At 45.0% G+C, this 14,239-nt stretch overlaps 1 protein-coding gene across 1 annotated transcript; it reads right to left on the reverse strand.

Moving 5' to 3' along the window:
• Positions 1 to 8,851: 8,851 nt before the first annotated feature.
• LOC123170349 (wall-associated receptor kinase 3-like) lies at positions 8,852 to 12,542 on the reverse strand. The gene is made up of 3 exons (XM_044588197.1): positions 11,587 to 12,542; positions 10,749 to 10,790; positions 8,852 to 10,249 (listed from the first exon to the last, which is right to left on the reverse strand). The coding sequence occupies exons 1-3, from the start codon at positions 12,500 to 12,502 to the stop codon at positions 9,108 to 9,110; spliced, it is 2,100 nt and encodes a 699-aa protein (XP_044444132.1). The 5' UTR covers positions 12,503 to 12,542; the 3' UTR covers positions 8,852 to 9,107.
• Positions 12,543 to 14,239: the final 1,697 nt, after the last annotated feature.

The following is a 14,239-nucleotide window of genomic DNA, read 5'->3' on the forward strand; positions in this document are numbered from 1 at the left end:
ATCCACATGAAACGGCTATGATCATCAACCATTAACAAGAAGTACCTGTTGCCGCCCGCCATGGCTGCTTCCCAAGAGCGCACGCGTCGCAGAATTCTTCGACGCGCTCGATCGACGGCACGCCCTCCGCCATGCCCTTCTCAGCGAGAGCGCGGAGAGAGCGGAAGTTCAGGTGACCGTATTGTCTATGCCACAGCCAGGCCTCGTCCTGCATGACGGACAGGAGGCACACGGGCGCCGCCATCTTCAGCCTGATGGTGTACAGCCTGTTTTTGGAGCGCGCCACCCGGGCGAGCAGCGCGCGGTCGCGGTCGAACAGCTCCAGCACGCCGCCCTCGACCACCGTCTTGCAGCCGAGCTCGTCCAACTGGCCGAGGCTTATGATGTTGCTACGCAGCCTCGGGATCAGGTACACGTCCGTGAGCGCGCGGTGACCCTTCTGGCGGCACTCGAAGACGATCGTGCCGCGCCCGCAGATGCTGACGAGCGATCCGTCCCCGAACTTGACCGTGACCTTGATCGATTCGTCGAGCGTGGCGAACAGCTCCTTGTCGCCGGTCATGTGGTTGCTCGCGCCGATGTCGAAGTACCACACCCCAGCGCCCGCGTCCACCGGCACGACGCGCTCCTCGTTGAGGTTCACCGCCTCAGTCGCGGCTGCCGCTCGGCGCCAACGCCACGCCTGTTGGGGCGTCATCGCGCCCGCCGTTCTCCTCCGGCTCCGCGTCATGCACGACCTCGTCGCACACCTGAGCCAGCAGGATTGCTGGTTGGTCGTCTTCACCTTGGGCGAGGTGGGCCTCCTCGCCGCCTTCACGCCGCTCCTGGCGCGGCTTGTGACACTCGCGGGCGAAGTGCCCCCACACGCCGCAGTTGTGGCACTTGCCATTGCGCTTCGGCGCCTTGTCTCACCCGCTGTTGTTGCGCCCACGGCCACGGCCACGTCTGCCGTCCCCACCGGAGGAGCTGCCGCCCTGCTCCTTGTCCTTCAGACGGGCGTACCACTCCTCTTCAGTGAGAAGTAGACGGCCACCCGAGCCGCCGTCGTTGTTGTCCTCCTCCAGGCGATCCTCGACGACGCGCAGCCGGCCGGTGAGCTCATCCACCGACATGGTCGTGACGTCGAGCATGGTCTCGATGGCGATGGCCACCTGAGAGTACTTGGCAGGAACAACACGCAGGAACTTGCGAATTACTTTTACCTCTTCAAGTGTGTCCCCGAGCGAGTGGAGAGAACCGGCGAGCCCTGAGATGCGCATGGAGAACTCGTCCACCGTCTCGCCATCCCGGAACGAGATGGCCTCAAACTCCTTGCGGAGCTTCTGCGCGTTCGCCTCGCGGACGCGCTCAACGCCGACGCGCTGAATCTTGATGGTGTCCCACGCCATCTTCGCCGGCTCCTTGGTGGCGAGCGACGCGTGCATCTCCTCCGGCGTGGAGCGCAGTATCGCCGCCAACGCACTGCGATCCTCGCGGACCGGGGCATCCCCCATCGCGACCGCGTCCCAGAGCATCTTCGCCTGCAGGTTCACCATCATGACCACGGACCACTGGGCATAGTTGGTCCGCGTCAGCATGGGCCAGACGACGTCGCCGCTGCCGACCTCCCTGGTGCTCTCCCAAACGACCACAGCGTGTCCTCCATGCCGCACGGGGCTCCGCCCGCGGCTCTGCGTGCGGGCGCGCTGATCCACCACCGGCGTCCCTGCCGGCGCCTGCGAACCTCGTCCGCCGGCCATGGTTCTCAGCCCTTGATCGGAGGCTCTGATGCCACTTGTTGTAGCTGAACCAGGAAAGAATTCAGACGATGAACTCACACACACGAGAGAGAGAGAGAGAGAGTTTTGCGCTGCGTGCAACTAATGCAGCTTTTCTGGTTTTCTCCTTTTATTAACAGCTCAACAGACTAACAGATTGATCCTAATCTTGCGCCATGACCAAGCTATGCGGACGTGCCATCCCACGTCTCTTGACCACGCACAAGGCTCCGCCGTTACAGCCGTTGCTCGTGCCATCCCACGAGCTAGATGTAGCAACGTGCAAGCCTACCTAGCTACTACTCTGACCAGGACGTGAACACGCTCACGCTGCATGGTCAGGTTTATTTGCAGAAAGCAAAAACTACGTGACAAGAGGTGCGACAGGATTACAAGTTTTCCAACAATCTGAACAGAAACTGGAGTATTCCGTGGCGGTGCATGCCATGCATGTGTGCTGGGGCCCATGACAATCCATTCACAAATGGTTGTGCCTGTAGCTTGTGCTTATCTGTCTAATATCGGGACCTCTAAGTGACCATTTTGATTCCTATATGTTTCATGAAATTTATATGTCATGAAACGAAATAGTAGTTCAAAAGTTACCCACTGAAAAACTGAAGAATTAATTACACCAGAGAATCAAGATGTGGAGAACACTGAAGTTCAAATCACATATTACTCGAAATATGGATAAGGCGGAATCACAAAAGAGGCAAACATAGAAATCCATAAAGTGCTGCAGTTCTGATTGCCCACAATGTATACCAAAAATAGAAGGGTAGATCAAGACTAAAGAAACATATAATAACATCGAAAACCAAATGTCATGGTTTTTTGCTGATAAGGTGCCACAGTGCAGCTAATGAATGAAACAGAGCAATGTAGCACACTTTATACAATGAAGGTGTGTAAGAGAAGAAAACCTTGCGTGAAATAAAATGCAGGAACAAGTAAATGAGAATTCTGGGTGAAGAAACAGCGCATGCAAGTAACAAAGAATGTACAGTTGCAAATACAAGCATGGATTGAACAAGAGATGTGAAACCCTCTGCCGCTTCCCAGGGCCCTCGGCACACTGGATTGTTCTTTATTCATACAAAGTAGAACCTATTGATGTATCAGTAAATCAAAGCATTCTGCCTATTCAAGTGTAGAAATAATAAAATAGCTCAACATCCAGTTCGCTATGAGTATATCTCTCAAGTGTCTGATGAGCCAGATGCGATTCACTGGAGACTATCTGTAAATGGTAGTTTTCTCTGTGAAATCTATATATTTAAATTTAATTGCCTCTGGACCAATTCGAAATCGTTACATATTTCGAAGATTAAAGTACCTTTAATACTCAAAGTCTTCGTGTTGTTTGTTCACAAGGAGGTGATTCTTACTAAGGATAACTTAGCAAAGCAAAGATGGGAGGGTAGTCAATGTTGTTGCTTTTGTGATCAGGATGAAACTATTAAGCACCTCTTTCTCACATGACCTCTTGCCAAACTTTTATGGCGCTCGATTCAGATAGCGCTTAATGCTAGCCCTCCAAATAGTATTAACACGTTATTTGGGATGTGGCAAAATGGAGTGGAGCCAAACACTGCGAGACATATTAGGATAGGAGTATGCGCATTACTTCGGGCTATATGGAATGCAGAAATGGCATGGTTGTTAACAGACAAACGCGTACAATTTTTTTGCAGGTTATTTACAGGGCCACAACTTGGTTCCGTATGTGGTCGTTACTCAGTCCTGCGGAAGCTAGGGAGCTTTTGGATAGCGGGTGTACCTGGTGAAAGATGTTAGCTCGGGATATTTACAACAGGTTTGGATGGTGGTCCAATAATATGCTAGGTGTTTAGTCATCTCGTTCTATTTTCGCCAGTTGTGGCAACTTTTATATTCTTTTCATTACTTTTAAGCTTCAGGTGAGCTTGTACTACAACGAGGCCTTTTGAATATTTCGTTTAATAATATGGCTGCATCCATCATTCTTTTTTTAACACAGTACAGACACGAACGCTCATATAGACTGAATCGGCATATCATCTTGAGATTGACGAAGTCTCCAAAGGCGCCTCGTAGTTGACAAGAACGTCTCCTCCCACTAAACACGCATCGCCGGAAATCCTGAAATAAATCCAGGAATAAATGCGACCACCAGGACTTGAACCCTGGTGGGCTGGGGATACCAATGTCCTCCTAACCATAAAATCACATGTTGGTTCGATGATATTCAAAATATGCATAAGCACATAACCACAATTTGTATAAAGAGAGGTTGTATTTATTTAGAAAAAAAGGGAGGCTCAAAATTGGCTCGTCTATCATATGGACAATTTAATCTGTATCACATTGCAAAAAAAACCTAATATGTATTAGATATGTTTAGTGATCCGCGTTGGAGATGCCCTAACACTCTTTTGTGACATTTTAGCATTCAAATAGTTGCTCACAGAAAGCAAGTTGTCCCGATTTGCACGCTTCCACCTAATCAAACAAAAGCCTAACCCTAACCCTAACCCATGCCCAAAAAACCAACAATGGTATCTGATCTCAGTACACATCTGAATGAGCCTTACTCATCATCGCCATCACCTCTGTTTGTTGATGTCTTTGCCCTTGTTGCGTTGCATCAACTTTAATAAAAAATGGTTGTGTGCATCGTAATGATGCAGAGGCCAAGGTTTAATCTCCTTTTCAAAACAAAAAAAGGAAAAAACAACAGAATTGGCGCAAATCATACAAAAAGAATTACGGGGTAAGCCAATTATCAAAGAGCAAAAGATGACCAAAAACCACATGAGAATCAGTGAAAGCAGAAAGACTATATCAGGTGCAAATCATGATCTGATGGACACAAAAAATGGGACATGAATAAGTAAATGGTTAAGATATACCACATCTGAACTCCATAACTGAATTTCTGCAAGATGGACCATGTAATCTCCCCTCTCTCTCTCCACACACACTATTAAGCAAATTCTTAATTCTAGCATTTAATAATAACAGTTAGCCACTAAACTGGTTACTTGTTGTGACACAAGCCCTCCTAGTTTAGCACCAATTAAACCAATTCAGGTGTTAGATAGAAGCTCTCACAGGGAAGCTATATCATCACAACCGTTCATGAACATGTCAGGAAGGACACTGTAATCTTGACATTTGAACTTGCCCTATATGACTCTTGAGTTGAAATCAGTAAAGAAGTCAAGAGTACTTCTAAAAAAAGTAAAAAAGTAAAAAAGTACTTCATCTATAATTATCATGGTTGTTCAATCTCTAGACGTAGAGAAAGATCCATTAAAATCATGAGATGATTGAAATGTGATATTGGGACACAAAGTTCCATATCCTAAGTGCCATTGAACCCACCAAACACATGTGGTTGGGCCACAAGAATATCTTTCGATATCTCTAAGGCATCAAACATCTTTTCCTAGTTTTTCAGTTTCAGAGAAATCTGGACACCAATATTATTAGATAAATCGATCAGATCCCCATTATGTTAGATCGTAGACAAAATTTTTGTTCCTATTAAGTGTGGTAGCCATACCATGAAAGTCTTCGAAACCGACTTAGTGGTTACATCCACCACCCATTATCTCAAAGATAATGTTGCTTGTTTGTCCGGATGCAAACAAATTAGTAATTAAGCTCTATCACTATATTACTCATCTTGTAAGTCAAATCATGTGGCAACCTTGTTGATTAGTTTACGAAGTCTCTACCAACTTCAACTTTCTACAAACATGTTCATGGAATTGGAATTCGACGGCTTCAAGATATGCAAGTATCAGGGGGAGTATCTTCCTGAATTACTCTTGTTCAAAGCACCATATTATACTCTTTTCCCTTTATGAGTTTACTTTTACAGCTTATCATCAAGGATTTTAACGGGGTAATATCAACATGAGATCATATGTCATATTTTTTGTTTTCCCCCACCGGGTTTCTTAGGAAAGTATACACGACATATTTATTGTCCTCCAAACTCTATGAATTTTCCCACACTGGGTTAAAAGAGAAAATTATCATGATATGTCATGTCATTTTCTTCTTGTAGTTTTCCGACTGGGTTTTAAAGGAGTTTTCAATAGAATATCAGATCGCACTTTTTTCCCTTATGAGTTTTCTCTTGAAGTTTCTGATAAAAGGTTTTTAATGAGGTGATATATGCTATACTTTTGATTTTTTTTCCCACTAGGGTTTTTAAAGGAAATTATACAAAGCATATTTATTGTTCTCTAAACTCAGCAATGAGTTTTCTCCTTAAAAGGTTTTCTCATAGAGTTATCAACGAGAATATAATCATTATATGTTGAACCTTTTCTCCTTATTTTTTTCTCATTGGGTTTAAAGGAGTTTGGTTACATATCCGCACTATTCTTGATAGTCGATAGAAATCAGGACAGATCATCTATTCATTGTCATTCAATCTCATTTTACTCTAATAACGGGGGTTCATGTGTGCTAGCCAACCATGCTTTAGGCATGAATTTTAAGAGGTCAAGCCGGCCCAAGTGCATCGCACCTATCATTGCTTTTGAATTACAGCTCGAATTGCATACCTTCTACCAGCGCCCCCAATCGCCTGGCGCTAGGCAACGATGATGGCAAGCGACGGATCACGTCAGAGAGGCAGTGGCATAAGGCGTGGCACCACCGGCTGTCATACCAGGACATTCACGAACCCGAAAAAATGCCAGTGGATGTCGTCTGATGTCAATGACGAACTGTTCGAGCGTATTTCCTGTCGCGGTCTCTTTCCAACAAATGAGGAAGTTGGCAGGATAGCGTCAACCGATGAGGGCATATATACCCAAAACGCATCCCCGGCATCGGAACAACAGAGAGTGCTTCTATTACCGTTTGTGATGTGGGGGTTTCTGTTGCCGTTGCACAGATATTTGACGACCTGCTCTTCTACTAGGGCATCCAGTTTCACCACCTCATACCTAATGGAGTGCTCCACATTTCTTGTTTCGTAGCAATCTGTGAATGCTTCCTGGGACCAATCCCCACTTCGGGCCATGTGAGGTCGCAGAAAAATGGTAACGAGCTCTGCGAGTGTGGCGGAACCAACATTCAATTGAAGCCAAATGCCAAATACTTTAAGCTGGGATTCACCGAATCCGTTAAGAAATGGAAAACAAGTTGGTTCTACTGCCTAAACGTCCAAGCATACAACATCGCCAAGGGACTTCCGCCGTACTCGCCAACCCGGCCACAACGGTGCCTACCTAGGGCGTGAAACCATCTGTTCTGGCGCCTCGTTAATGCCGGTCTTGTCGGGATGGATATTTTTGTGACGGTTAGATAGGAGAATAAAACAAGGACCTCCTATGTGTCGCGTTCTGTGACGTATTGTCGAGCAAACGCACAGGGGAGTCCGCCCTGGGCCGGCCTAGTAGTGAGTATCCACTCTAGCACGGGATCAGAAATCCAAAAAAAAAAGGTGTGCGCTTGCGCGGTATCAAACCCATGACCTCCTGCGGCCGTGCGCGCGATGCTAGTCAATAGATCAATCAAACTTCATTGACGCATAAGTAGGGCATTCCTTTAAGAACTATATACACATACGGACATGCTGTAGCTGAGTAAAACAATATTTTATGGGTACTGTAACTACTGCATTTTTTTAACACGATTGTTTTTCAAATTTCAATATGTTTTTAAAAACCACGTCTTTTTTAAAAAACTGAAATGGTTTCAAAATTTGAACGTTTTTCTGGAAAGGCGAACATTTTTTTGGAAAACGTGAACATTTTTTTTGAACATTTTATTCAAATTTACGAACATTTCTTCAAAATTGCGAACACTCTTCTGAAAACGGATATACTTTTTTTTAATTTGCGAACATTTTCCGAAAAACATGGACATCTTATGAAATTTACGAAGAGTTTTGGAAAACGTGAACATTTTTTCAAAAAAATTATCCTTTTTTAAAAACTACGAACATTTTTTAAAACAGAAACATTTTCTAAAAACTTTGAACATTTTTTAGAACACAGACATTTTTCATATTTGTGAACTTTTTGGGGAAAAGCAAAAAATATTTGAAACCCCGAACATATTTTCGATTCTGTGAAGAATTTTTAATTGTGAACATTTTTGAATTTACGAATTTTATAAATAAGGAAAAAGCATTAAAAGGACAGAAAAAAGAAGAAGAAAGAAACTGAAAATAAAAATATATAATGGAAACTGAAAATATGCAGAACAGAAAAAATAAAAAAAATCCAAAATAAAACCATCCACAAAAACAACAGGAAAAAGGAAAACCGCCGGTAGAAAACCAATCGCAATACCTACGCTAACCGCTAAAATGGGCCCTGGCCCAGCCGAGCGCTTCGGCTCGCTCGCCTCTGCGATGCTCTGCCAATTTGACGCGGAATGCGTCAAATAGGAAATCCCAATAAAACCAGTTCAAGCTAGGGCCCCACCATATGTATGAGTACGCCGGCTCGTTGGACGACACCAGAACGTTTTACAGCAATTACGATGTGAAGATTTACTCAAAAAAATTACGATGTGAAGATTTTACTCAAAAAAAATTTACGATGTGAAGACGTTTCAAATGACCACGTCCGTCATAGTGTGAAAGCAAGGGCAAATGACATCCGGCCAAGTCCAGTATGTCTGTTGGCTCGGCAGGATAATTCCCTAGTTTGACTATATACATTGTGATGCATTTAGTTGTCTTATTGCTTAGTACGTGGGTTCCATCTTGAGCACAAGTTTGGCCATATACACTGGTGTGATACCCTAATGAGTGGTGTGATGTCCTAATGAGTTCCAACTTGCAACTCCATGCATCCTTTCGCACATGGAGTCCTAGTAGGACACACATGCACGCGAGTCAAGTCTCTCTGTGTTGTTATGGTCTCTTAAAACTCAAGTGTTGTACTAGAGTATACCGCGATCGAAGACTTATCTATATAGTTCTTACCTAAAGGCTCTTATATTTTCGAAAACCTAAAGGCTCTTATATTTCTTTACAAAGGGATTACATCACATATACTCATAATTTCCACAGCACTCAAGTCCGGTGTCCATTTGCTGCGACCGTGAAGGTGTTGAAACAACGGTAGCCCACCTCTTTAATTAATGGCGTAGAAAAAATATTTCAACAATGTTCTCACTCGTAGAAAATTTACCAGGTGCGGGAGACCCGCCAACATCCAGGTCTCCCAGTGACACACAAATTACAGAATACATGCATCCGACACAAAATAAATGCTACAGATTAATAATCTAACAACACCTAGGATCAACTTGCTCAAACATCAAAAAAAAAAACTTAAAGGGACACCGCCTAGATAGTACTGAGAATGACTCTTCTTGGTTATATCATCAGCTCACTTCCTCCAAGCTCAAACTGGTTCTGGTTAAGTAGTTCTCCTCATTTCGCTCTGCTCCCAAATCAGTTAGGACAAGCTGCTTGTTTGCCTGAATGCCTTCGAGTGCCATCTCCACTTGCCTCATGGTTGGCCTATCCTCTCCTCTTAATTTTATACATGATGCCGCTAGAGCAGCTACTTCTTCAACTTCGCTACCTCCCTCCTCTACAACTTGGGAATCCAGTATGTCAACTAGTTTGCCTTCTTCCAGGATTTCAACAAATTGTGCCACAAGTCCATCACCTGCTGAGGTTCTATACATGGTTGGCATCTTCCTCGTAAGCAACTCCACAAGAAGGATTCCAAAGCTATAAACATCGCTCTTTTCTGACAGCCGTCCCGTGTAGTAGTACATAGGATCAAGATATCCTATAGTTCCTTGCACTGCTGTTTCTGTTCTACCTGTCTGATCGATTGGAATGTACCTCGAAGCACCAAAGTCTGATACTTTTGCCGTGAAAGCATCATCAAGAAGTATGTTAGAAGATTTGATATCCCTATGTATTATAGGAACTAAAACAGCAGAATGAAGGTAAGCAATTGCTCTTCCTACTTCACTTCCGATCCTTAGCCTGCCACTCCAAGATATTGATTTTGGTGATTCATTATGAAGATGATCACCAAGGGTTCCATTGGAAATGAATTCGTAGGCCAATAGTGGGACTTCTGTCTCGAGACAACAACCATGAAGCTTAACAATATTCTTATGGTTGATTTGTGATAGTATGGCAACCTCATTTATGAACTCATCAATTTCTCTCTGGACCACAATATTTGACCTTTTGATGGCCACAACATGTAAGTCTGACAATATTCCTTTGTAGACTGTACCATGCCCTCCGCCACCAAGTTTACGCGTTTGATCAAAATTGTTTGTGGCCTTCTCTATTTCCTTTAAAGGGATGATCATCCTTCCGCCAATGTCAGACCTTTGAGATACTAGTTGTTGCAATAGCTGTCCATGATTTTGATTGAAAAACTTCTGTTTCAACTTTTCAGCCTTGTGATGCTTAATCTTGCGAATTATTAACAATCCACCCAGAAAGAAAAGAATGGAGGATGCGCCAGTAGCAACGGAGAGACCAATGATTAAACCTGCGAACATAAACACATATAGATTATTTATTTGATCTATAGAAAATTTTGGCTCATGGATTAAACAATATATATAAATAGCTGACTTTCTGCCTGTTGCAAATTCACTAGAGGTAGGAATAAACAAGCTAAAGGAGGATGCACATATATTCCTAACCATGACCATTGATCTGTCACTTTTCATGCTGTAGATTAATTGCTCCTAAACTTTGAGAGGTGTGAGTGTGGTCGTCCTAGTTCTATGTGTCAGAGACTCGGAAGGAAGCTTCTTGGTGGCGTGCAACATTTACATCGATAATTAGTATAAGTTGTACATTCCCTTGTTTTTTGCCTGGAGGACATTTTGAAGCCCAAAACAAGTGCAATATATATTCTTTGGGTATTATAAAGAGTTTGTCACCTGTTTTCCTTGTGGGCTTGAGGCAGCCATTTGGTTGGCTGGCGTTTCCTCCTCGCGAACACCAGCAGTCGAACGATCCCTGCGTATTGTGACACTCACCGAAACAGCCATGGTCCATTGGCTGCATGCACTCATCGATATCTACATATACCAAAAGAAATGATTAATCAAACTTTACCGACAAATTCGATCTTAAAACATAATTAACCATGCATATGCATGGCTCTAATTACTTTTTAGTTCCAAAATGTAAATTGTATTTGACTTTTCAGTCTCCCAGATACAAGATTTTGACTATAATTTTCCCTTCTAATATGCTGAAAAGTTGTATAAAAATACTATTGATATGCCGCCTACTTAATTTATGCTTTTATTATAAAACACATATTGATTATACTCCCTCCGTTCCAAAATAAGTGTGTCAACCTTAGTACAGCGCTTATTTTGGGACGGAGGGAGTATATGTAGATAGATGGGGAGTGCAGCGTTTTGGGGACGGGCTCCATGAAGCCCGCTATTTGAAAAAAAAACCAAAATGCTATTTAAATGATTCCCAAAAAATGAATTTTTCTACAAATAAATATACATGTTCTCTAAGTATCTGTAAAAAATTTATTAGATGATATCATTATTTACAGGCTACACAAAGAAGACAAAAATCTGGCCAAACTACAACAAAATAAATGCCCATTTTAATCAACGTATTTGTCTTTTTGGCGTACACCACATCTGAACATATATGTTAATGAAATTTTATACCCCGCAAAAAACTGTGAAATTTTATACGTGTATACTACAAATATAAATATATGCTTATATTTATAATTTGTTTCAGCTTTGTTAGAGGTGTAAAAACTGAATTTTCGTTGAAAAGAAATAAGGGGCTCCCTCGAGCCCGTCCTCGATATATGCACTTTCGGGATAGATGGGTACCTACCTTGGCATCCATCCGTTAGGTAAGGGTTACCCTTATAGCCAGGATTGCATTGGCACACGTTGTCGAGTGTGGTGCAGTTGGCGTTGACGGAGGCGTTGCAGGATCCATGGATGCATACCCAGTCGAGGGTCAAGGGTACCAACAGATGTTCATCCTTGGCCTTGAGTCTGGAACGACGTGCGCCCAGATTCATAAGATCTACGGCCCGGTCCGGACCAAACCAACCTTCCTCGGCGATGAACACGTACACCGGGAGATCGTTGTTAATGGTGCTGTTCCCGGCGAGCCGCTTGAGCTCCACGGTATAGGACGCGAGGTATGAGACGACCGGGGTAGTGCAGAAGCCAACGCCGTAGTTCCGGACGTCGTTGTCGGTGATCACAGCACTGCCGCTACAGTATGAGGTGCAGCCGGAGGTGTAGCTGTGGGTGCCGGCAGGAGTAGTGAAGAGCAGCGTGACCTGCACGTTGCACCCCGTGGCCACCAGATAGGAGGTGCTCGGTGGCCTGGTGTTCTTCCAGCGGTTGTCACCGAAGCCCATAGACCTCCTGATAGTGCTGTTGATGGCGGCGTTGCTGAAGATAGTGGGGCTGACCCCGCTAACCGTCCGGTTTTCCACTGAGATATCCATGATCTCGAAGCCCCTGTAGTCGCTGAGGAACAGCCGGGGCCGGCTGGCTGCTCCGGGTCTGGTACCGGTAGTGTTGCCGTGGACGCAGGTGAGCTTGAAGCCTGCCGCTGCGGAGCACCTGTCCGGTCCCAAGCCGAACGGGTATGGCACGCTCACGTCACCGCACCTCGTTTCGCAGCCGTGTTTCCCTATGGGCGCCGGCGCTGCTCCGCTCGCTGCTACGAGCGCCGCTGCCGCTGCCGCCGCCATCGCCACCACCGAGAATGACAACACTGGCCACGACATTGAGTGTGATGGCTACCGTCTACAGACTGCTCACCATAGATTTTCTCTTGGAGTGGAACGCACTGGCTGGCTAGCTGATAGCATAGGTAATGAAATATCGCTTGCTCGCTCGTCGAGTTTATAGGGCTGGACGCCGGCAAATTTGCAAGCAGGTACCACTCGCTGTATTGGCAGCCTCTATAACCTGTACGAACGCGCTCTATAATGTTATGAAGACTGACGAATCACACGTAAACTCAGATTCCTGAAAAGTTTCACTTTGAAAAGACATACGTGGAAGCCTGTAAAAAAACAAAAACCAGGACTCAAAAAAGACGCATTTTGGAGCACTCATTTTGGTATGTCTTTTCGGGGCAAAAATTATGGATGTTCATCCACAAAGAAAAATCAGATTTTTTTTAAAACAAATTACTATTTTTTATATTTACTATTTATGCATATGCATTTAAGCTCGAGATTAAAGTAACACTTTTGACCGGTCTATATGTAGGACTCATTTGTTGGCTACACGTTTCTTCTCCAATTTCCCACCGAAAAATGCTATACCTATGTAACCAGTTACGTAATGCATGCTACGTTTTTTTCATCTAAACTAATCATCCCCGCCCTGGTTTTCATGAGGTGGGCGTGTGCCTTTTTACTTTCCAACCAAATTAGGCCAGCTCAGATAGTACGTAGGTTTCGGAAGGATTTTCAAGTAGGTGTAGCAAAGCTTGTTTCCCACCTCTTGTACTTCACGCACGCGCACCAGCCAATCGCTGCCGCACAGCGTGCACAACCGGCACCCACAAGTACGGCCGCAACAGCAGCCACAGCGGGATACACACGCATCATCCAGTCGCTCAAGCGTCGCGCACACAACACACGAAGCACATACATCGTCCATTAATCAAGCTATACACGTCCGTTGTCTTATATATTTATTCAAGGACGACGATAACTGCCACACGTGTGGGCGTTAAGGGGTCTGCCTACACGTTTTGTGTGGTGTCTAAGAGGACTAGCCCACACGCCTACGTGTGGGCAAAATGCATAACGCCCACACGACCTCTCTCAGTCACCTACCTCACGGTCCCGCACGCCCAGCGTGACAGTCACCACGCGTCCCCCAGTTGCCATGGTCCGGACCCTCTTCAATGTCCGTTTACCTGCAGTTGCCATGTCACTGAACTACAGTTGCCATGTCGGACAACTACAGTTGCCATGGTTGCTCAATTGCAGTTGCCATCTCAGGTCAAGTGCCAGATGCCATTTTGGACAACTGCAGCTGTTGCCATGTATGGTCTGGTTTACTACAGTTGCCATGATTTGAAAATCTTAAGAGTTGCCACCTACTAACACTAGGCAGTTGTCGTGTAGCGCTAAAAAAAGACATGGCAAAACAACATGTTCGGGTAAAAGAGAGAGTTGCCATCTGCTTACAAGCATACTGGGGCAGTTGCCTGTACCCTGCAAAACATATGGCAACTGACATGTTCGGGTAAAAAAAAGAGAGAGTTGCCATCTGCGTACAAGCACACTAGGGCAGTTGCCATGTACACTGCAAAACGCATGGCAACTGACAGCTTGGGTGTGGGAGAGGAGACGGGCGTGTGGGCGAGATGGCAAATGCCCACACACCAGCCCTTGTGCCTGAGTGAAAACTGGCGTGTGGGCGAACTGCTAAACGCCCACACACCGGCCCCTACGTGTGGTGAAACGAACGTGTGGGCGACCGGATAAATGCCCACACACCAA

This window comes from Triticum aestivum, chromosome 7D (genome assembly GCF_018294505.1).
Source record: "Triticum aestivum cultivar Chinese Spring chromosome 7D, IWGSC CS RefSeq v2.1, whole genome shotgun sequence".
NCBI classification, from domain to species: Eukaryota; Viridiplantae; Streptophyta; class Magnoliopsida; order Poales; family Poaceae; genus Triticum; species Triticum aestivum.

What these genes read in the sequence shown, in the direction of transcription:
- LOC123170349 (XM_044588197.1), bottom strand. Translation starts at nt 12,502, where the DNA reads ATGTCGTGGCCAGTGTTGTCATTCTCGGTGGTGGCGATGGCGGCGGCA. An exon ending in CCTAACGGATGGATGCCAAG is followed by an intron (nt 10,791 to 11,586) that starts GTAGGTACCCAT and finishes TGGTATATGTAG; the next exon opens with ATATCGATGAGTGCATGCAG. An exon ending in AATGGACCATGGCTGTTTCG is followed by an intron (nt 10,250 to 10,748) that starts GTGAGTGTCACA and finishes TTATGTTCGCAG; the next exon opens with GTTTAATCATTGGTCTCTCC.